The sequence below is a fragment of the Solea senegalensis genome, unplaced genomic scaffold (assembly GCF_019176455.1).
Source record: "Solea senegalensis isolate Sse05_10M unplaced genomic scaffold, IFAPA_SoseM_1 scf7180000013074, whole genome shotgun sequence".
Lineage (NCBI taxonomy): Eukaryota > Metazoa > Chordata > Actinopteri > Pleuronectiformes > Soleidae > Solea > Solea senegalensis.
This window is the reverse complement of record NW_025320750.1, coordinates 68,576-91,500: the sequence shown is the minus strand read 5'-3', so window position 1 is coordinate 91,500 and position 22,925 is coordinate 68,576. Positions and strand designations below refer to the sequence as shown.

The following is a 22,925-nucleotide window of genomic DNA, read 5'->3' as shown; positions in this document are numbered from 1 at the left end:
TCAGCCTGCGGCCGTTGCATGTCGTGCTCTTTAAAGTGAGCTCTGAAGGTAAATTAACATTCAACTCCACGTCTCTGACGTTCAAACACAGATGCGGAGCTTGATAAGGACACGCAGGAGAGTGTAGTCGTAGTGCGGAGCGGAAAAATCGAAATGTCTCCGCGCGTTTCACACTCAAAAGTCCCCGCTGTGATTAGGTTTGAAGGGAACGACTGGCGCTGCTTACTGTATCATTGAGTCCGGGCACCGATCGGCTTCTGAGACTCAGGGCTTCCTCACTGCTGGGTTCAGAACCTGGAACTGACAAGTCCATTTCTGAGCGACTATGATCTGGGAGAGAAGGGAGAGAGAGACAAACAAGTCATGCTTAGGGGAATAATAGAAGAATAAAAGTGTGTCAAAATGATAATAATATCACATCAAATGTAATTTAATATGGAAGTAAAGTGCAAGTCACACAGCTCAGTGTGTTAACGGAGTCCTCTAAATCAGTGTTTCCCACACTTTTTGTATGTGGACCCACTTCTGAAAACGATAGAATCACCCATTTCACAATATAAAGTGAGGACAGCTAATTTCCTTTTTTTTTTACAGCCATTTCTACATTTGAATACACAAACTGGCCATTTCCCTGAGATGTATTATCCATGTGATATTACATAAAAAATGTTTGGTTTTTTTTAGACTGAGGTCATTACCGAGGCGTCCAAAAACGTAACACGCTACGTAACGCACTTCTACGTAACACAACCACATAATGTGATACATAACATGCTACTCTACTACGTAACACTACTAAGCAACGCAACTACGTCACGCAACTATGTAATGTGATACGTAATATCCTACGGTACTACGAAACATCCTACGGTACTACGTATTACTACTAAGCAATGCAACTACATAAAGCAACTACGTCACACAACTACGTAATATGATACGTAACATGCTACAGCGCTACGTGACGTAACGCACTTCTACGTAATGCAACTACGTAATATGATACATAACATGCTACGGTACTATGTAACATGGTTCTATGTAACACTACTAAGCAACGCAACTACGTCACGCAACTACGTAATGTGATACATAACATGCTATGGTACTACGTAACACGCATCTACGTAACACTACTAAGCAACGCAACTACGTAATGTGATACGTAACATGCTACAGCACTACGTAACACACTATGTAACGCATTACGCAACACACTACGTATGATACAGTTCTGTTAAATGTTGAGGTTTTAGACATTTCCTTTGCTAAATGTTGAAGATAAATGCGTGTTTTCAGGGATTTTTAAGCCTTTTTTAATTGATCTACAGTTCAGCATTGTTCGCTTTGATTCTTGTGCCGGACGTCTCACTCGTGACTCATCCAGTGACGACACTCTCTGACCAATCAGTGGCCGGCAGTTTGTCGATGTCACATTTTAGTATCAGCTCAGCTTGCTTGCAACCTCGCCAGAGCAGGAAAAGTGCCAAATGTCTCACTTGATTTATAACGACACACTACACAACATGCTGTCACAAAAACATACATGAAAAGTAACACAGGGAATAATAATGTGACCAAAACCAGGCTTAATTTAGCTCTTTGGCCACTGCACATTTGTTGTAGCAGTGCCGTCTGTGATGTTGTAGTTATTTATTGATGTTGTATCTCTCTTTTTCTCCATCTCCTGCTTCTCTCTGATGAAGCGCTGTGGTAATCATCAGCCACCATCGCCCCATACAGCTCTCTGATTGGCTGTGTTGACTGGAATTGTCGAATTTCCAACATGTTGAAAACGCTCCAGCGTGAGACAAACAGCATGAGATTACAGCATGAGCCGAAAATTGTACAAGTGATAGCGGGGATTAAGTGGAATTACCGAAAACAACTATTGACATTCTACAGCAGCGTCTTTCCAGTTAATGACACTAAGCAGGGCCACTTACTGACTTCTTAGCGGCTGCTACCTGCCAAGATAAAGAGTCTGAGACAGAGACAAACTGCAGATGATTATACTTTAAAACACGGAGACTTAGGCACATAAAGAAGCGCAGCCAAGAGTGATGGCGAGCGTAAGTCAGCGGTGTCATTTGTGCACACCTGACATCTGGAGGACGAAAAACAATTTCGTCTATTACAAGACACTTAGCCGTCTGTGTCTGAGCGCGGTGTTTTTTGCACCACTCTGATTAGTCGCTCTCACATCACCTCTCACGCGAAAGTGCTGCCTCTAGCACATTTTTCAAACTGTGACTTGGAAACTAAAATGTTTGCGTGAGAGCTGTGAAGCTGTGAGACAGCAGGAGTGAAGTTGTTTCAATGTGGTGGGAAAGAGAAAGAAAAAAGAGAGAGAGACAGACAGAAGCTCGGGTTGTGAGGACCAAGGTTCCCACACCGTGGTTGACATCAAATTTAAAGACTTTCCAGGACCAATTCCCCTCAAATTCAAGGACTGAATGAAAGAATTAAGATAGGAGGGCAACTTGTAAGAGCTGCTTCACCCATAGTGTCCACTCTGCATCTGGACAAGTGATTGTCCTTGGGATCTTGGACAAAGTCAGTCTTTCTTTGGTGAGCCTCACGTCATTTGCTCTCTCTTGCTTAACGTTACTCGCTCATTGTTATGCATGGACTCTCGCGACGGAGAGAGATAGTGGACGGTGTCCACAACAGGTTTGACGTTGCTTCTTTAATAACCTTTCAAAACGCTGTAATACATATGCCAGGACTGTAAATTACAGCACATTACAGATATAATAACAGAAACGGAGATAGAATCGACCGAGCCGGGGGACAGAAAAGAAAATACTTCATCGTGAAGCCAACAGACCAAACAGCTTGGTGACTTTGTCGTATTTAGCAATTTTTTCAAAAAAACAACCAGCAAAACAAAAATGGAAAATACACTTTCAGGTCTCCCAAAAACAAACCCTGGAGGACGTTTACCTGATGAGACGGTCGAGGCCCGTGACACAGAAATGACCGGCGTGCCAGAGTTGGTCCTGTGACGACCAGCTCTCTTCTCAGACGTGCCGTCACTGGAGGGTAAACTGGCAACGCTTTCAGCTCCATCAGGCTGTTTGCAAACAAACTGTTAACGTACATCAGTATGATCTCCAGCACTGTTCTTCTCTGTGTGTGTGTGTGTATGTGTGTGTGTGTGTGTGTGTGTGTGTGTGTATGTTCTGCTGACCCTGACCCTCCGGCCGTTGCTGGCTGTGGACGATCTGTCCGGAGTTTGGGATCGTAGGTTGTTGAGCACGGATGGCGTCCCCGAGGACTCCTGGGCCACAACGCCTCCTCTGGAACATAGACAGGGATCGGTTTAAAGGTCCAGCTTTTACTATTACTACTACTACTATAACTACTACTATTAATACTATAACTATTACTACTACTACTACCACCACCACTATTACTACTACTACTATAACTACTACATTACTACTTCTACTATTACTACTACTACTATAACTACTACTACAACTATTACTACTGTAACTACTACTACTACTATAGCTACTATAACTACTACTACTACTACCACCACTATTACTACTACTACTATAACTATTATACTACTACTACTACTACTACTACTACTACTACTATACTGTACTACTACTACTACTACTACTACTACCATAACTACTACTATAACTATTACTACTACTACTACTACTATACTACTGTAACTACTACTACTACTATTGCTACTATAACTACTACTACTCCTATTACTACTACTACTATAACTACTACTATTACTATTACTATTTCTACTATTACTACCACCACTATTTCTACTACTACTATTACTACCATTACTATTACTAATATGGGTCACATGGTGATGTAGTGGTTAGCACTCTCGCCTTGCAGCGAGAAGACCCGGGTTCGAGCCCCGGTTGGAACAAGGGCCTTTCTGCATGGAGTTTGCATGTTCTCCCCGTGTGTGCGTGGGTTCTCTCCGGGTTCTCCGGCTTCCTCCCACAGTCCAAAAACATGCAATGTGGGGATTAGGTAAATTGGACACTCTAAATTGACCATAGGAGCGAGTCTGAGAGCGAATGGTTGTTTGTCTCTATCTGTGTGGCCCTGCGATGGACTGGCGAACTGTCCAGGGTGTACCCCGCTTATCGCCCGATGTAGCTGAGATTGGCACGGCACCCCCCGCGACCCTCTGGTGGAGGATAAAGCGGTAGATGATGACTGACTGACTATTACTAATATAACACTCTTCCTCTGTCCTCCGAGGATTTTTTTTCTCTCTCTTTATAATAGTTGTTGAGGTCTTGACCTCACCGTGTAAAGTGCCTCGAGATAATTGAATCAATTGAGTGGAATTGAGCGGATAGAGACCTGTTTGAACGTGGACTCGGAGCCGAGCGAACACTCCGAACACTTTGAGCGTCTCCGTCCGAGGCAGACTTGACGCTCAAGGCGTCGACTCCGTTTCCGGCCTTCAAGGCGAGTCGGTTTCCCTTCTTATCCGCCTTCATCCTTCTACACACACACACACACACACAGAGAAATCAGTCAGCAGGCATCACTCTGAGAAAACAATAAAACAGTTGCTTCTCGCTGAGGGTTTAGCATTTTTTTTTTCTTCATCGGAATTGATCTGCTTTTAGTCCATTTAGCTTCCTTTTTTCCCCCCTGAAGCGCCGTGTTGCCTTCAGGGGCCATTAGAGAACAGCCAAGATGTGCTGATATTAGCCGCCACAATTCAATTACTGCTTTGCTGCTTTTTTACAAATGTATTTTTTTTTTTAAAAAAAGCACTCAGGGTCTCAGAAATCAAACGAGTGTCTACGTCTTTTGTGCTGAAGTGAACCTTCGACACACTGCAGGTGAGTTTACTCGCTTTTGCCTTTTTTCAATGTTTGACATCATTTAGTAAAAGTAAAAAAAAGGAGTATATACAGTACAGTACAGGGTTTGTGTGATCAAAGACGAGATGTCCCTCTCACCGTTTCCTCTTGGCGTCGTCCACAGAGCTGACTGCTGTGCTTCGGATGGATTTCGGGGAGTCGGTTGTTTCCCGCTCGTCCAACAGGTTCTCTGTCGAGGATTTGGCCGTGACTGTTGATCGAAACATAAATGTAAGTAAATGGCATCATTTACTTCCCTCGCAAACTTTTCTTTTCTCGGAATGAAAAACGAAACCGAGTAAAAGTTTTGTTCAAATGGAAATTTGCCTTAGAGACGAGACAAGGTCAGAGGGGAGTCTGTGTGGAGCTAAAGAACCACTCTTTATAACTTTAGTGAGCAGAAATACATCTCTGAATGTAAAGATGTTGATCTTTGAGGCAGAATAAGCAACAGAAGAACAGTAGAAGTATCAGGTTCCACTGGATATATAAATACTGTGTATATATCTATCTATATATATATATATATATATATATATATATATATATATATATATATATATATATATATATATATATACACATACTTGGTGGAAACTTGGTGGATTATTTATTTAAATCGTATATCGCTGGAAAGTCTGTTTATTTCAAATACATAGCATTTAGGCTGCTTTTTTCTATTACTATATTAAAACGTATATACAGAGACTAAGAATGTGCAATATAGTGTCTTATATCTTTTTTTTCAGCACAACCTATAGACAATCTTATGAAAAAAACATTTCTATATAAACACACCTGAGCCATTTAAAAAAAAAAAAAATCACTCCTCCCGTTTTTTGTTATTTTAAAAAGCGATATAAAATAACACATAACAAGAGATTTAATAGTTAAATAGTAATAGAACATTTACAATTAAGTTTCAGCCATTTTATCAAACTAGTTCTATTTATAATCGAGCAGAAAATGGGTGAGATGATGCCACTTTTGTAAGGAAAATGCATCTGTGGGTTGAGGAGCTTCTCTACCAATGCCAGACAACTTATGACTCTTATACAACTGCTATTGACTCTTGTTTGGTGTCGTTTAATGGAGTGGATGATTGAAGTCTGAGCGATTTATTCATGTAACAAACAGAAGAACCATACACAGCCACAACAGCCTGAGAATACCTCCAGAATTTGGCAGTGGAGAGGACGGAAAATGGCCTTCCTGCAGTGACACTGCAATATATTTGCGTGGTGTTCCTAATAAAGTGGCTCACAGTATTTTGTACAGTTCTTAGAGCACGTCGGACGTCAAACTCACTGATCGGGCTGCTCATGATTGTCTGTTTGATCACATCACTGCACGGACCCCCCTGATCGAAGCGCTTGGACCGCTCCTCCAGGAACCACTCTCCCGTCACCACCTTCAGCTCCCTGCAAACACACGGGCGGGTGGAGTTACAGCAGATTTGTAATGTCTACATCATGTTTAATGACTTAGAGCTTAAGAACTCTATGTAACAGTTAAGACTGGTGATTAAAATTATGTTTGCTGCCAGTTGTCATGGTGACACCAAACCCTCAGAAATAACATGTCACTGAAAACACAGTTTGGATATGAACAGATATGAAGGGTGAAATCAGACACTTGAACGCCTCATTTGCGATGTTCAGTTGGTTAAATTGATATGAAACACTAGGAAGATAGAAAGACTAACTTGGTGTTAGTGCTTAAATAACTTCTAATAATAACTTTTCTTTTGAAAAAACAACAAAACAAATGCATTTTCCCAAACTAATTACCATAGCAAATAAAAATAAAACTGCAGAACCAACAACATTAAAAACAAAAGTGATAAATCTTCTCGTGGATTTTTTTCCTCCCCTTCAGGGTTTTGGAGCCGTTCCAACGCTGAACACAACCTGAGACACTCACAGACAAATGAAAACAGCTGTGCTGTCATTTACCATCTAATCCAGAACCATCTGGACTCACTCGCCTTCCAAAACACCAAACAATGACTCGGGCTCCCCGCGGGCGTCGCACTTACGAGATCTTGGCACAGACGTTGCACTTCCACTGGCGGCCTTTGGGGTTGGGGACGCGGCACTCGTTGCAGACCCGCAGCTGACACTCCTCGCACAGATCCCCGCGGTCGAAGATCAGGCCAAAGGTCTTCAAGCAGCGGGCGCACTGTCGCTCCCCCAAGTCCTCGGGCCGGCGGGTGCCTTTTCGTCGGATCTCGAGGAGCTCATTTTTCAGCTTCCTGCCAAGTGGAATTGAACTGATTTTAGCCACTTCACAAAATACTTAGATTTACAATTAGACACCGTTTTCTGACCGGAGAATAAAGTTTGTAATCTCGCTCACTCCCCCACACCAAAGTCCAAAGAGAAAAACAGCAATTTTACAGCAGAGCAGGACTTCTTGATCCACTTCTGCCTCTTTTTTTTACTTCAGGGTGTGAAATCCTTAGTTTAACTTGACTTAAATTACACAAACTTACCAAACAATGCAGCAGTAGAGCAGCAGCTCCTGTGTCTCAAACTAAAAATGTAGATTTTCTCTTTGCAGGAGGGTTTACAAACTTCAGTTTGCAGTCAGACAAAAAAAGCTCTCTCGCTGTGAGTAAAAGTGGCAAATACAATCTTGGGATTACATAGACTCAAGGATGTCCCCACACTGGAGGATTTGGGAGACGGATTTTCGATGTTCTAATCCTGAGAAAGCACAAACTCGACGATGCAGTCAAGACGCAGGACAACGCGCTTTAGGGAGGAGATTCCAGGGATTTGGGATCTCACAGGGACTTGTGCGATTTAACGTGACTTCAGAATATAAATGGACATTTGAATTTGGGAAGACACTGCAGGATAATTTGGCCAAATAATCTGTTCAAATCAATCTAAAATCATAATCAGAATGGCCAGATTGGGACCAATATCTGGCTAATTATCCTCTCTTGTGGGACAGGTTGTAATCTGGTGAGCTTTAAGTGGCATAAAAATCCTCACCGTATCCTCTTCTCCTCTCGCTTCCTCAGCTTCTCGTCCTTCTGCAGCACCTTCAGGATCATTTCTCTCTCGTGTTCCAGCAGAAAGGCCAGGTTCAGATCCTCCATGGCCTCCTCCTCCATTGTTAGACCCAGACAATCACAACTGACCAGCAACAGTGGTGTCACATGAGGGGAAACTACATCATGACCACAAGGTGCTCCAGTTTCTCTTCTGCTAACGCTTGGGTTTGTGTTCTTTTAGTGTAAACATAGCCAGAACATCCCAGTCGCCAATCTTCAGATCCTCAGGAAACCTTTCACCAGAGGTGACCCCGTTCAGGAACCTGGAAAAGGACACACAGACGCGAGGAAAAGTTAGTAAATTACATCCAAAAAACTGGAGGATTCTGCTCCAAACACAATAAAATACTCCACCATGCTCGGTTGGAGCACAATAAACAGAAGGCTCTATATTTAAAAACCTAAACAAACCTATCGCCGTGAGCAAAGCATTGTTCAATTGAGCAAACAGAGAATTAATCATTAATATTCAACATTCACAATAAGCATCAACAGGGGGACGGTGCAGGAACAGCTGCAGCTTGATTGTTCCTTCTCTTCCCTGATGTTTGCTATAGAAGGGGGTGATGAGTAAATGTTTTTGGACTATTTGGTTTCATGAGCCGATACAACATTCAATGTCAGTGTCAGTTCAATACTGTTTTAAATCAGGGCTGAAAGACGAATTATTTCAACTGAAATTGCGATAGGAATGGTCATTTTTACCCGATTGTTGTCATTTTTGTTTGAATAACATATTTTAATGATTAGTGTGTGATATTTGTGAAGATCTGTGAGAAACAAAATGTGTTTTCTTCAGTCTTTAGAATATGATGCCTGTGTTGGTCAGGACAATATTTAATGTAAGATGGTAATCTCAAGAATTATTGCTTCTCCTGCGATTTGAAAACTGGAGTAGGCCATATATTGCGATTTTGATTAACTGTTCAGCCCTAGTTAAAACCATCCATCTTCTTCCATCGCTTTATCCTCCACAGGGTGCAATCCCAGCTGACATAGGGAGATAGGCGGGGTCACACCCTGGACAGATCGCCAGTCCATCACGGGGCCACATACAGAGACAAACAACCATCCACTCTCACACCTACAGTCAACTTAGAGTGTCCAATTTGACCTAATCCCCATATTGCATGTTTTTGGACTGTGGGAGGAAGCCGGACAATCTGGAGAACATGCAAACTCCATGCAGGAAGGTCCTTCTTCCAACCGGGCCTCGTTAATTCCTTAATTCATTGTCTAACGCTGTTCCTCCACGTGAAGGTTGCTGGAGCCAATCCCGGGTGACATAGAGCAAAAAGCAGGGGACACCTTCAACAGATCACCAGTCCATCGCAGAGCCAACAAATAAAGACAAACAACCATTCACTCTCAGTTTTAAGTTTCCAATTAACCTCTACAGGAAACCTGAAAGGCTCTTGTTCGTGGGTCGAAAACCCGGGTCTTTTTGCTGCAAGGCAACAGTAGCTAGCCACTACCCCACCGTGTGGCCCCTGGTTAAAAATCACTGCATTGGATATTAGAAAAAGTTAATCATGAAACCTTACAATCTAGGCTGTAAAGAGAGACCAATGTTGTGGGACATATACAGTGCAGTGATGTCATGTGACCTACTCTATGCGGACATATTTTCAAATAAAAAAAAAGAAGAAAATAGTCCAAATCATCCGTATTAGTAGATACTCCTAATATTTGAGTCCTGGATCCTGTCCCGTGTGCAGCATCCAGCACAAATGAAGACCTAATTGCCAGTAAAAGTCCAGGTTAACACGCTTCTCTTTGGCCTTCAGGGGGGAAAAAATGAACAGAGATAATGATTTGCAGGAATAAAACCAGGGAAGCAAAAGTGACTGCACTGATGTTTGGCAGCTCCACAGCTGCTTAATAACCTCCTGATTAAGCTTAAAGTCTGACATTCACATCCACATTGCTCAGCTTCCATTAGCAGAGGATCCATCGTCCCCCGATACACTCAAACAAGACTTGTACTAATTACCTGCACACCTGCACGACACCACCACCGCTACATCAGCTTCATCCGGTAGACGCTTCTCCGTCAGCTATTATTCTTAGTCTTTAGGGACGATAATGTCTGTCCATTAGCCGCCGAAAACTGCTACTAAATGTGTTAGTTAGTTGTGTGTGAGATCTTGTTTTGGATGCTAAAATAAAAGTACCTTTTACTAAAAGCTCCAGTGTAGAATTTCTATCGCCCTCTGTGGACTTTTAAGTAATTACACATAATTACACACAGCCCATAGCCCGGAAGTGCCAATTAACACTGCATATTTGTGTGTATCTGCGTCAATACCTCCTTTATGAAGCCCTAAAAATCTGTAACAATCAGTTCAGCCACTGCTGAGAACGCAGGGTTTGATTGGTTTCCTGAGCTCTACGAAGCGGAACGGCACTTCCGTTGACTAGTTATGTCACTGGCGAATTTCACCACTTTTCACCGAGCTCCGTACAACCGATACGCTCAGCAGCCACAACAAGAGTAGTTCTTCTTCTTCTTCTAAGGTTGAAAGTAGCAACATAAAGCAGGACACAGCACCAAACTTCACCTAAAGGAAGGAGCAGTGCCAACAATACGTATATAACTGTCTTTGTGTGCTTGTTTTGTTTTAGCGATAGCCGGCTACACGCTAAGCTACACGCTACGCTCGTGTTTCATTTGCATGTGTGTTTGTCATCTCGGTAACCACAACGTTATCCAAGCTACAGGCGTCCTGCAGCAGTCTTTCACTTGTCACAGTGTCTTCTGACTCCGGGTCAGACTCAAATGCGTAAGGGATTACGGCGTTACTCAATGTTTTGATAATTGCTAGCGGTGCATCTGCCTTTCCAGAAGGGGGAGCTGCGGATCTGAGAGCTAACGTGCCAGTTACGGCACTTCCAGGTAACTGGCCAATCACAAGACAGTCCGTGTTCTGTGGGTGTGGTTTTGGTCTGAAACAGCACGGCTGAAGAGAGCGTCAGTGATGAGACATTTACATTGGCTCGTTTGTAGCGACTAAGACGTTTTTTACCATAAAAACGACTTCATGTTTGTAAGTACACCTCCATATCTCACATAGAAGTGAGATAGGACCACGCTATAAGCCCAGCTCACCAAGCAGAAAAAAAAATTTCAACAACAGAAGAAGTAGTCGTCAAGCCTCGATCTGGTGACCCCCGGCTCCCCTGCCCGACTAGCCTTTCAGCTGATGAGCCGCTTCGGAGGGAGCTGTAGCATCGTTCTCTTCTTCACCGTTCTACACCGTTACGCTCCGCTGCCATCGTGCAGAGCCCACACCCTGCCTACCAAGTAAAGGAGTCGAAAAGCAAGCCTGACCCTGGGCTTAACCATTCCAAACTGTGTGATGGAAACACAGCACATGACTGCAACAGCTCCAGCTCTCCCCCAGCAACCCTCAAAGGAAAAGCAATATAGATTAGGATTGTCATGAAATTTGTCTGTCAAGAAAAATTGCTATAATTTCTCCTTGAATGCCACCGCCATCATCATCATCATCACCACCACTGTGCATGATCACAGCCTTTTACAGAATCCGTAGCGCGGCTGCCGACCCCTTGTTTTCCTTCCTTTCTGGAGTCGAGAGAATCTGATGCCAACACACTGACATTTATTAACAGGAGGAGCCACACGTTGAACCAACAAACCCTGACAATCACGGCTCAGCCGCCTGATGATGATAAATGTCCAGGCTATTGTGAGAGTGATGGAAATGTCACTACTCCCCATTTGTGCTGTGGAAAAGCACATGCAGTCCAACAACAATTTTGAGCCAAAATCTTTCCTCACAAGGACAGCAAAACATTCACAGTAGAGGTCAACCAAGATGGGTTTTTTTAGGAAATCAGGTCAGCCCGAGGGCCAGGAATTCATGCCAATATTTTTGGCCCATATATTCAGCCAATTTTATTTTTTCCCCCTCCATCTGCTGGAATAAAAGTAGTTATTGACAACACGAGTGGTCTCTCCAATCTGGATATTATATACATGAAAACCCTATTTTTGGTTACCTTTATCAAGCTTCTGAGAAGAAAAATGCATATTTTGTAGGAACCAGCTGATGCAGATTGTTAAAAACCTCGTAAATACCTGAAATACACACACTCGCAAAAAGATTTTCTGTCCGACTGCTGGAGCGAGAGAACTTGCTGTGAAGAAACCTGGTTTTCAGCACCGTCAAATAAAACCCCGGAGTTCACAAACTAATATATTCGGGGGGGGGGTTTATATGAGGCTCTGAGGAGAGGGACAAAATTGTGCCGCTGCTTCTGGAAATGAAGCGGGGACATAAAAGTTGAAGAGTGGTGGGATTTGCATAAACTCTCACACCAGCCTCCTTCAGGGCTTTTTCATCACCGTCTCTTTCACAGTCTCCCTCTCCTCTCCCGCTCCTCTCCCTCCTCCTCTTGACATGAATTAGCTCTAATGAAGCGGGAGACATCGCCCCGGCTTCATTTGCAGCCAGAGGCAAATCATCACGTCAGTGATTAGAGCGTTTTAAAATGCACTGCAGCTGCTCTGAGGCCAATGACACGGCTCCTATTTTTCACATTTAAAATGCGAGGTGGGTCTTTATCGCAGGGATCCACGACGACGGCGACGACCATGTGCGGACGTCTGTGTGATTAAGTTCACACTCGCGTAGCGCCTGCGACCGGTCAGCTGCGCGGACGCGAGGAAGTAATGATTCATTTACACGTCTAATGTTCGTCTCTGTGATGTCTCATGTACGCGTGGTTGTGACATCTCTACAGAAAGTGACATTCAAAAGGAAGCCAGTGACCTTTATTACTCTCAATAAAGCCGCGCTTATATCCATTATCATTATCATTTACTGCTTCTCTCTTAAGGGTTATGGGATGAGCTGGAGCCAGTCCCAGCTCACACTGGGCAAGAGACGCGGCACATCTTGGACAGGTTGTCAGCCAACATACGGAAGTTCACCTTCACATTCACACCTACGGTAACATTAAGAGTCTCTGTTTACCCCCTCCCTCAGTCTGCATGTCTTTATAACCTCACCGACCCGGACCAGGGGATTCCAAGATACAGATAACTTTATTTGACTTTAATATAACTTTAACTTTATTGAATTGCTAGCTCGTATCGAGGCCAGGCCTGGGTTTCCTGGAGTGACACCAACCAAAGGCGTTTTGTCCCAGCTGTGGAGCATCTGCCCCCTTGCGTGAAAGCGGTTCTCGTCCATACGGAGCTCCCGAAGCAGAGCGGTGAACCTCGCCAAGTTGTGTCCGGCTCCAGATGGTGTTGTGAAACCAAAACGCATAATGGCGGTTTATTCTCTGCAGGCGTTTCCACAGGAGATAAACAGTGCGTTGTCCGATAGAAGCCACGGTTGATGGTGAAAATAAAAGAAATGCCCGTTACTGTATCCTCTTACGGCCAAAATACGGCGCCCCGCTTCTGGAATGACACAAATCTAGCGCCGCCCACATCGTGATGACACCGTGAGAATGCGGCATTAGACTGAGGGAGGAAACTGGAGGATCTGGCCAAAACCCAGACGTGGGGAGAAAATGGAAACTTCATAAAGAAAAGACCTCAACTGTGAATTCCAAATCAAAAGGAATCTTTTTGAATACTTCGCACATGCAAACAGAGCTACTGAGGCTAAGACAACGAACAAATAAATAAAACATGTTACTTTTCAAATGACAAACACTTCTACTTGAGTAAACAGGCAGTCCTCAAACTGTGGAATACATGCATACACACATATAACCAAAGATCAGGACTTCAAACTACAGGTGCATCTCACTGATCTGATTCTGACTCTGACTGAAATTGGATTAGCTCCCACGACAATAGGCCTAATCTAAAGGAGCTGATCTATTTAATTCAATTATTTTCTAAGTTTACGTCTAAAGGTTAACTGATCTGGGTTTGTCTTTGGCCGTTGTCAACATTCAGACATCAGTGCAGCCAATGGCTTACGTACGTAAGCGATAATAGAAAATCTGTCTGTCGCTTATACATAAAAATAATGTCTAACTAAATGTTAAAGTTTTACCATCACTAACAGACAATGATCCTCTCTGTCCCCCCACCTCTCCTCTGTCCCCCATTTTTCCTTTCACCACAACCTGTCTAGGCAGATGGCCGCATATCTTTGAGTCTGGTTCTGTCAGAGATTTCTTCTTCACTGATGTCTAGTGGTTGCTCATTGTGTGAATTATTATGCTTACAAATAAAATTTAATTGACTTGAATCATGCCCAAAGTTGGTAAACTGATTTTGGGAGGAAAGAAAAATCACACATACCTCATATTTCAGGAGTAAAAATACATTTAAATACTGATATTTCTCACACTAATTAAGGTTTTTTGAGTCATGCCACAAGTTTATAAGCATATCCATCATTACAGCACAGCCTGTAGTAGAATCATGAAAATATGTAGATTTTAATCAAATGAATGTTATTATGTAACAGGAAGTTTAAAAAAAAAACATGCTAACATCACCTCAGTGACAGGAGAAGAAACAGCACCACATGATCGACTCCATACAAAGAGCATGCATGACTAACACTTGGTCAACAACACCAGCGAAGCAAAGCTAACATTTATCCGAGCGTCCATCGTATTACATTGGAGCAGTAAGAGCACAGGACGTCTCACAGTTTTGAAGGCGTGGTGTCCTCACGCAGCCCTCCCTGTGTACACACACCACACATTCCCACTGTCGCTCTCTCTCGTTGTCTCTCTCTCTGCCCTGAGCAAACACCAGCGAGGAGACACAGTAAAACTTTGGCTTCCGAGCAGAGAATGCACTCGATTCTCTGGCTCGGCGCTGACAACACGGCTCACAGCGAAGCACAGTGACTCACTGCACAGTGAGACGAAGCTTTTCCACGTTTTAAACTTTCACATTTGCTCATTTGTCTCATGACTTTGTGCCCTAACCTGCAACTAAGGACGTCTGAATGGCTGCAACAAACAATTTTTATTTTTATTATTGATTAATATTTCGATTAATAAAATGTCAGACCATGTTGATGATGTTCTCAGACGTCTTGTTTTTGTGGACAGAACCAAGACATCTGAGAACATCATCATTTACTGACAGTTTATGGACCAAACAGGAATTCAACTAATCGAGAAAATAATAATTAATCATGAAAACAATGGTTAGTAATATATTGATTAGTTGTTGAAACCACTTCTTCTTGTCAGATACCAATACCACACCCGTGAGTAACTACCATCAGGTTAACGAACTTCGATACTTATGTGGTATCAACATGGCAATGATCTACTGAACCAGTGTATGACCTCATACTGAAAATATGTCATCACACAATATCAGATTTTGTGTACCAAAGGAGTTCATCTTTCGCCTCGATCAAACAGTGCTCGTGATTGGTTGTCACACAGGACGATACAACAAGAGCTGGAGCTCAGTACGCAAAAGGAAAAGAAGGGGAAGAAGATGGAGCTTTATAACACGTGTTTTAAGAGGCAGCTGATGAAAAGTATAGTTTTGGAAATAAGTATCAGTCCAATACCATATCAAAAATAAGACTTTCCTCAAGATTTTGAAGTGTTTCTATGTCAATTTGTGTCCATTTGATTCTGCAGAGCATTTATGAGGTCAGGCACTGATGTTTGACAAGAAGGTCTAAGGCTCACAATCTCTGATCCAGATCATCCCAAAGAAAGGTGCTCGATGGTGTTGAGCTCAGTCAAGTTCTTCCACACCAAACTCAAAAAGTCAAACCATGTCTTCATAGTAAAAAAAAGGACCTTCATCAAACGGTTGCCACAATGTTGGAAGCATAGCATTGTCCAAAATGTCTTGGTCTGCTGAAGCGTTAAGATTGTCCTTCATTGGAGATAAGGGGCCTCGAGCCCAAAGCCTGATTCAAACACCTGAATTCAATACTGTAATAACAACACAACGCACCAACAGTGTAACAGATATTCTGCTCTTTTAAAGGGTATAAAATTATTACAGTCTGTGTGTAGTGAATCATTCATGTGAAATTCAGGCTTTTTGAATCATATCTGATTTACGTTTTCCAATTCCCGCTGCCAGTGTCGGTGACCGGCGATGTCGATGCTGTGACATCAGGCTACAAAGCCAAATCATGGTTATTTTGTGGCATTTTCTTTTCTTTTTCTTTTTTTTTCTGGTGTTTACTGCAGGTGGCAGAGCTTATGCACAAGAATCACATCCAACAGCTGAAGAGCAGGGATGTGCCGGGAGCAGCTGGGCTCCAGTTGGCAGCCAAACAAAGTCCATGTGGGTGCGAAATGAAACATAAAGTCCAGTCATATTGAGCAGCGAAGAGTCAGACGGAGGGAGCACACAAAATGTGTCTCAAACAACTGCGGTAGTTGAGTGTGTTTATATTTTATATTTTTTCTGACTAATGGATCCCATAATTTTCTCTGTAGTAACAACGTGTTATGAGTAATTTATTTCCTGTATGGTCCAAAAAAATATTAATAAAAACACATCTGAGGCTGAAAATAGTCGTTGTGAAATAGTTCATTAACTCCTGTTTGAGTAACATTTGCTAAAAACTAAAATACCCCGAGGAAATAAGTGTAAAAATTGCTCCATAACCAAGAAACATCCAGTCTAAGCACAATTATTAAAACTAATAATTAAGACAGGACAGCAGCTAGTGGTTACTGATAAATGTAATACCTGAGGATTTATTTGAGTATTTAGACTTTTTGGACACCTTGTGTTAAAATTTGAATCAATAAAATAAAGATTTCAATCAACTCACATAGTTAATAACCTGTAACAACACAGTGAAAACGTGTTTTAGAAACTTAAAAAGGTCCAGAACGCAACATTCAGCCTTAAAATAAGTCAGGAAATGTATATATGTATATACAGGTAAAATGTATATATGTTGTTATCGATTTCACAAATGTAGCATTTCACATTTTATTATAGCTTTCCCCTTTATTTTCCTTTGCGTTTAACCCATCCTCTACTAGAACTCGAACTAGTGGGATTCAAACTGGCAACCCTAACAGTTACAAGCCAAATTCCCTTTACGCTAGGCCATGGCCTGTCTCTGTGAGACACTAAGGATGTCTAGAGTCGTGTCTACAGCAACTTAAACTTCCTTTTTTTTGGCTTAAAGACAGCAAATAAATCATAATGTGCTTATTTTATCTTGTACCAGCAGATGCTTAAATCTCATGAGAGGAAGTGGTTTGTCCAGATAATTTCCCCAAGCGCTTCATTGTCTCTTGCAGACACACACACACACACACACACCACTGCACAATGCTTACAGAAAAATAGTGAGTCTGTGTAATTAATAAATCAAACAATTCCCCACTTCTCTGCGGGAACCGAGTCTGTTAAGCATCGAGTGTTTCACCGCGATGAAAAGTTGGTGGAACGCGTCGCACTTGACGGTCGTAATAATTCACAGGAAGCTGCGAGTTTCCCCCTCTTAAATCATTGATGTGACAGAGATGGAGGTGGACAGTGATGGTGAGTGGCCAAGAGCTTCCCCTGCGACCATTAAGCAGCAGGTTGTAACACATGCTGCACACACTTACACACACTTGGTTGTGCTCTTAGTGTAGGAAGCATTCATTATTCATTAATAAAGGTCAATAATGACACACTTCACAGCTGCTTACACTGGTGCCATGACACACGACAGACACTCTAACAAATGCTGATACAGTACTGCATTACTCCGCTTTATTATTTGCACACCAAACCTACGTTTTGAGGTTTGAGGCGTTTAGCCATTTCCTGGATGGATGTGGTTAGGTTTAGGCATGAAAATGCATTGCAATGAGTGACAGCACTGTAGTTGCCAAACACCAGCCTGAGACAATAAGTCTATATTATCTTGAGAATATAGATGTTTCTGGAAGCAAATTAAAGCTTCAAAAAACTCGCCAACTCCCTGCACCAAAGCCCATAGAGAAAATTGCCGATTTCCCCATCCCAGCAGACAGGAGTTGCTGCTCCACTGCTGAATTTGCCAGTAACTTCAAAAGTGTTATTTTGTGACTTGGATGTTTGACATTCTTTGTGTAAATGCACCCAAGTGACACAAACTGGACAAACACGGCAGCAGTGGACCAGCAGCTGTTGTGTCCACACAAGCTTAAAATGGTGGGGTAAGTAACCTGGAGAGGATCCGTGTCGGAACCCTGTCCTCTAGCTACTGGGGTCCCTCAGGGTTCTGTCTTGGGCCCTCTCCTCTTCTCTCTATACACCAACTCTCTTGGTTCGGTTATTCGCTCTCATGGTTTTTCCTATCACAGCTACGCCGATGACACCCAACTCATTCTCTCTTTTCCCAGCTCCGACACACAGGTAGCAGAACGGATCACCGCTTGTCTGACTGACATCTCTCAGTGGATGTCTGACCATCACCTGAAACTCAATCTCGACAAGACTGAATTTCTTTTTCTCCCAGGAAAGGGCTCTCCCACCACAGATCTAACCATCACCCTCGACAACTCTGTGGTAACTCCTTCTCACACCGCAAGGAACCTGGGTGTGACACTTGACGACCATCTCTCCCTCACTGCCAACATTGCTGCAACAGCTAGATCTTGCAGATACATGTTGCACAACATCCGAAGGATTCGGCCTCTTCTAACCCAGAAGGCGGCACAGGTTCTGGTCCAGGCTCTTGTCATCTCACGCTTGGATTACTGCAACTCCCTCCTGGCTGGTCTTCCTGCATGCGCCATACGACCTCTGCAACTCATCCAGAATGCAGCAGCTCGACTGGTCTTCAACTTACCAAAATTCTCCCACACTACACCCCTCCTCCGCTCCCTTCACTGGCTTCCTGTAGCTGCTCGCATCCGCTTCAAGACTCTAGTGCTTGCGTTCCATGCTACAAACGGATCCGGTCCAGCCTACATCCAGGACATGATCAAAACCTACACCCCAGCCCGCCCACTCCGCTCTGCATCGACAAACCGGCTCGCTGCCCCCTCACTGAGAGGATCGCAGAGGCACTCGCAGAACTCGAGACTGTTCACTGTCCTCGCTCCCAAATGGTGGAACAATCTCCCCATCGACATCCGGACAGCTGAAAGCCTCCACATCTTCTGACGCCGACTAAAAACACACTTATTCCGACTCTACCTCGACTAAGACGACAAAAAAAAAAACAAAACAAAACAAAAAAAAACAACTTGTACATCGCACTTATGACTAGCACTTCATAGTTTGTTCTACTTGAAGCTCTTACTTACTTCTAGCTCTTATTTGTACCCAAATGTTTAAATGCACTTTTGTAAGTCGCTTTGGATAAAAGCGTCTGCTAAATGACATGTAATGTAATGTAATGTTTCTCTAAGGACTTTGGTGCAGTAGAGCGAGCAGTTTGAGCAAACTTTAGTTGGGAGACAGTTTGGTTGCATAGTGAAATCATTAATTTATGCAGGAATAGGATTTGTTAAATCTAAAATATATATTTTCTTCCTTTCCTTTTCCATTTCAGCTCACTGTCAGTAGTGATATTTGTCTTGCACTGTTTTTTGTTTTTTTTTTTGCAGTGCAGCTTTCTCTCTCCCCTGAGATAACTTAACTCCTTCAACTGTGTAGGCTAACTGTCTCAGAACTAACTAGCAAACCACATGTGCACGCACTTAGATTTTCGGAGGCTGAAATGAAACACTGGCAACTGCCTCCACTGGGGCTGAGCAGGTGGGAATTAAACTGTACGCTTCTGCAGCAAAAGTGGTAAAAGAGGAGCGGCAGAATCAGTGAAACCAAAACAGCTACCGAGAGAATGAGCCGAGTCTCTTTTGAACATCAGGAGATATGGTAAAATGTTTCATACGCATGGAATCAAAAGCCCTTGTGCTGTCAAACAATGTGCAATTTGTCAAGATCTAAAGTGGTGCCAACGAGGCAAAGGCGTCCCAAGGTTGAGAAAAATGCATTTCAAACGCTGTACTTGCTTTGAATTGCATTTGTTGTTGAAGTGTGAAAATAAACTGAAAAAAAGGGAAGATTACGATGCATTTATGGATGAAAGTGAAAGCATTTATGATCTAATCTGATTTAATCCTCTCATTTTCTCTCTCTCAGCCGATCTTATAAAGGTAATTATCACACAGATTAATGTCATTAAGAGTTTTGATGTCCTCGTGCTAACATGTCCAGATGAGAGGGATCACACACGGCAGCAGAAGAAGCCGAAACCATAAAAAACAGCCTCGGTGATGTTAAATGTCCTAACGTGAGTGTTTCCGCGGGGGAAATAGCTCGACCGTGACAGCTGTAGTGATGATCAATGCACAGCAACACTCAGCAGATATAAAATTAAATTGCTTCACGAAAGCAAGGAGCATTGCACATAAAACCCAGAGAGTCACGACAGACAATCAAATGGAACGGTGTGTTAACAGAGTGAAATTGCTCTTATGAAGCATCTGAGAGCTGCACAGAAACTGACATGTGGTCGGTGTCTCGCGACAGTTTGCGGCTCCCCGAGCTTATCTCACTTTGGAGGAAATGAAGCAAATAACACTTTATTTCTGCTATCTGAGCAGAGCATCTCGGCTGCGTGTAATCCACTTCCTGAGATTGGACGAGGTCCTCCTGTGCTCGGTGAAATCAACAGGCAGCCAGAGTGCAGGAGAGGGGGTTTAGAGGAGGAGACACAGCATGGGTTCAATGATACATGACGTGTTCGTCCAAGTGGAAACTATCCCTGCCCGCGTTTTAGTGGTGACATCTCTGTCACTTTGTTTCTCTTTGCTTTAACTCCTGAGGCCTTTTGTGCAAACGCAGCAACACAAAATCGAGATCCTCACAATTCACATCATCAATTAATGTGTGAGGGGTCAGGGCAAGAAATGAAAGGGAGTTAGTGTCTCGCAACGCTAAGCTGGTGCTGAAGCATTTGACCGAGCATTCAGATTGGTTTGATGTGTACCCATTGGAAGCAAAACTCTCTCTGGTGTACCATGTAGCACTAAATGGACTATGGACCACACAGAAACCGCAGCTAACTAACGGCTAAATGGCTACACTAGCTAAACAATGTTTTCAGAAAATACAAGTCATCGGTAACAGAGCATTTTAGATACTCGAAATAATGATCAGGAAATTGTTCAAGAACATGGTAATCCAATTTCCAAAAGATGGCAAAAAAGGGCAGTTCTACAGCCAAGTTTTCCAACAAGTGGAACGGTCCAGTGTGGTACGCTACGTAGTTTTTTTACGTTTCTATTCGAACTAGTGCCAAAATAACCAGCACCAACCATTCCATGTTCGTTGACACCCTTCCCTTGTGGTACCAGAGTAAAATGGTATGGTACGATCACTGTCCCGCCATTGCTATCGGTGTAAATATCCCATGGGACACAATGAAAACCAAGAGCAGCAACGGAGAAAAGGGAGCAACCATCACTCTGAATTTCTTTCTTTAGGTGTCTTTGTCAACAGACGGCATCTTATCGGACAAATGTCACGAGTGTTAAAAGATAATGCAGATTATTGGGACCAAATGTTTGGAGTGGCACTGTGCACTAAACCACACAAAGAAAACTGTCTACCTGCAGTACCTACATTACTTATTCAAAAAGGTATGAATGTATATGGAAAATTAAAGTAAGGCAACCCTTAAAACTGGCAAGGTGTCAAGAAATTTGGGTGCCCCTAAATGTTGTGCCGTTAAACCAGGGCAAAAAGTTAGTCAGGAGACCTGATTATACTCCTACTTCCTCCCGGAAATCTACAATTGTTGCATCCTTGGTATCAAAATCTATGACAACGCTCAGCACACATTTGAAAGAAATGCATCTAGTGCGCAGAGACCTTGGGGCAGACAACCTATCCACACCACTACAGCGCACCGCTGACCTCTTTGCACTGCCCGAAGACCTGACAGACACACGGCCCATGCCGCTTCCAATCAAATCAGACTGTCTGTAAACATCCCCATCACTCCTCCTCAACCCCCAAGCTCGCCGCATGTCAATAACTCTGCCGAAACGCAGCATCACAGCATCCGCCGCGGTTTTGTCAATCAGAATCCAATTTGAAACCTTAATTACTTGGTCGGCTCAAAAGGTAATGAAGCGACATTAGACACCGATATGAATAACTCACCTCCGTCAAGGCTGACACTTCAGATAACGGCAACTAGCATTCTGTTCCTGCCACGTTTGGCCTTTTGCCTCTAATTATGAGTCTACAGAGAGCGTGGTGATGTCAAACTGCTGCCAAAAGAAAGATAGATTCTGCCAGAACAGCAGCCAATCTTTTGATTTAATCTCTAAACTGGCTGTCTACAAATGTTCATGCTCAGCGTGGAGATGAGTGTGTTACCCCAAGAGAGAAGAAAGCCTTTGTGAAGGCAGCGGTTGTGTGTCTCGTGGTTATTTGTTAAAAACAGATTACTGTATTCATTGCTTGAATTGACCAGAAATATCAGAGCCCCAGTGATTTCATACAAAGATGATTTATTCATTTCAGAGAGACATCAAAATGCCACCACACAGGCAGTAAAACCAATAGATACAGAAATTCACTGCATGTTTTCTTGTAATGTTGTTATGCAAATTCATTCTTTGCAGTCAAGATAAGCAAAAGATAGAGCTGACAACTTGGGGAAATGTCCACTTGAGAAGATTTATTGGTTGCAAGACGAGACAAATATCTTCAAAAATGAACGTGAGGTGAAAGCAAAAGAGGCTGAGTCCAATTTTTGTTTATTAAGACCGCATTTAGAGTTAAAAAAAGACAATAAAGCAGGATGTGCTCTGGGCTGTGGCTGATTCACAATTGGAAGTCTTGACCTGAAGGTCCTCGCACTTACTTCCACAAGGTGCTCTGTCACGTCAGTGACTTTGACCACTGAGAGTACAGAGCAAAACACCCACCTCAACTTCTCTGTTAGGCAATGACTAGTAGATTAGTCCTATTTTCGCAAGTATCACTGCGGTTTGGATGTCATTATTTATTTATGCTCTACTTCCTTGGGGCAGCATGGTTC

The 22,925-nt window shown here is 42.9% G+C and overlaps 1 protein-coding gene across 3 annotated transcripts in view; it reads right to left on the bottom strand.

Moving 5' to 3' along the window:
- sytl5 (synaptotagmin-like 5) overlaps positions 1-22,925 on the bottom strand; it is a 49,190-nt gene that overhangs the window by 12,424 nt on the left and 13,841 nt on the right. For 2 of the 3 annotated variants that reach the window (XM_044015213.1, XM_044015215.1), the window contains exons 2-9: positions 7,877-8,201; positions 6,913-7,128; positions 6,183-6,295; positions 4,974-5,085; positions 4,363-4,506; positions 3,194-3,302; positions 2,947-3,076; positions 227-330 (exon numbers count right to left, since the gene is read on the bottom strand). In XM_044015213.1, the coding sequence (XP_043871148.1) occupies positions 227-330; positions 2,947-3,076; positions 3,194-3,302; positions 4,363-4,506; positions 4,974-5,085; positions 6,183-6,295; positions 6,913-7,128; positions 7,877-7,998 (1,050 nt within the window). In that variant the 5' untranslated portion in view covers positions 7,999-8,201. The remainder of the gene's footprint in view (positions 1-226; positions 331-2,946; positions 3,077-3,193; positions 3,303-4,362; positions 4,507-4,973; positions 5,086-6,182; positions 6,296-6,912; positions 7,129-7,876; positions 8,202-22,925) is intronic. The other variant, XM_044015214.1, reaches the window with a different exon arrangement.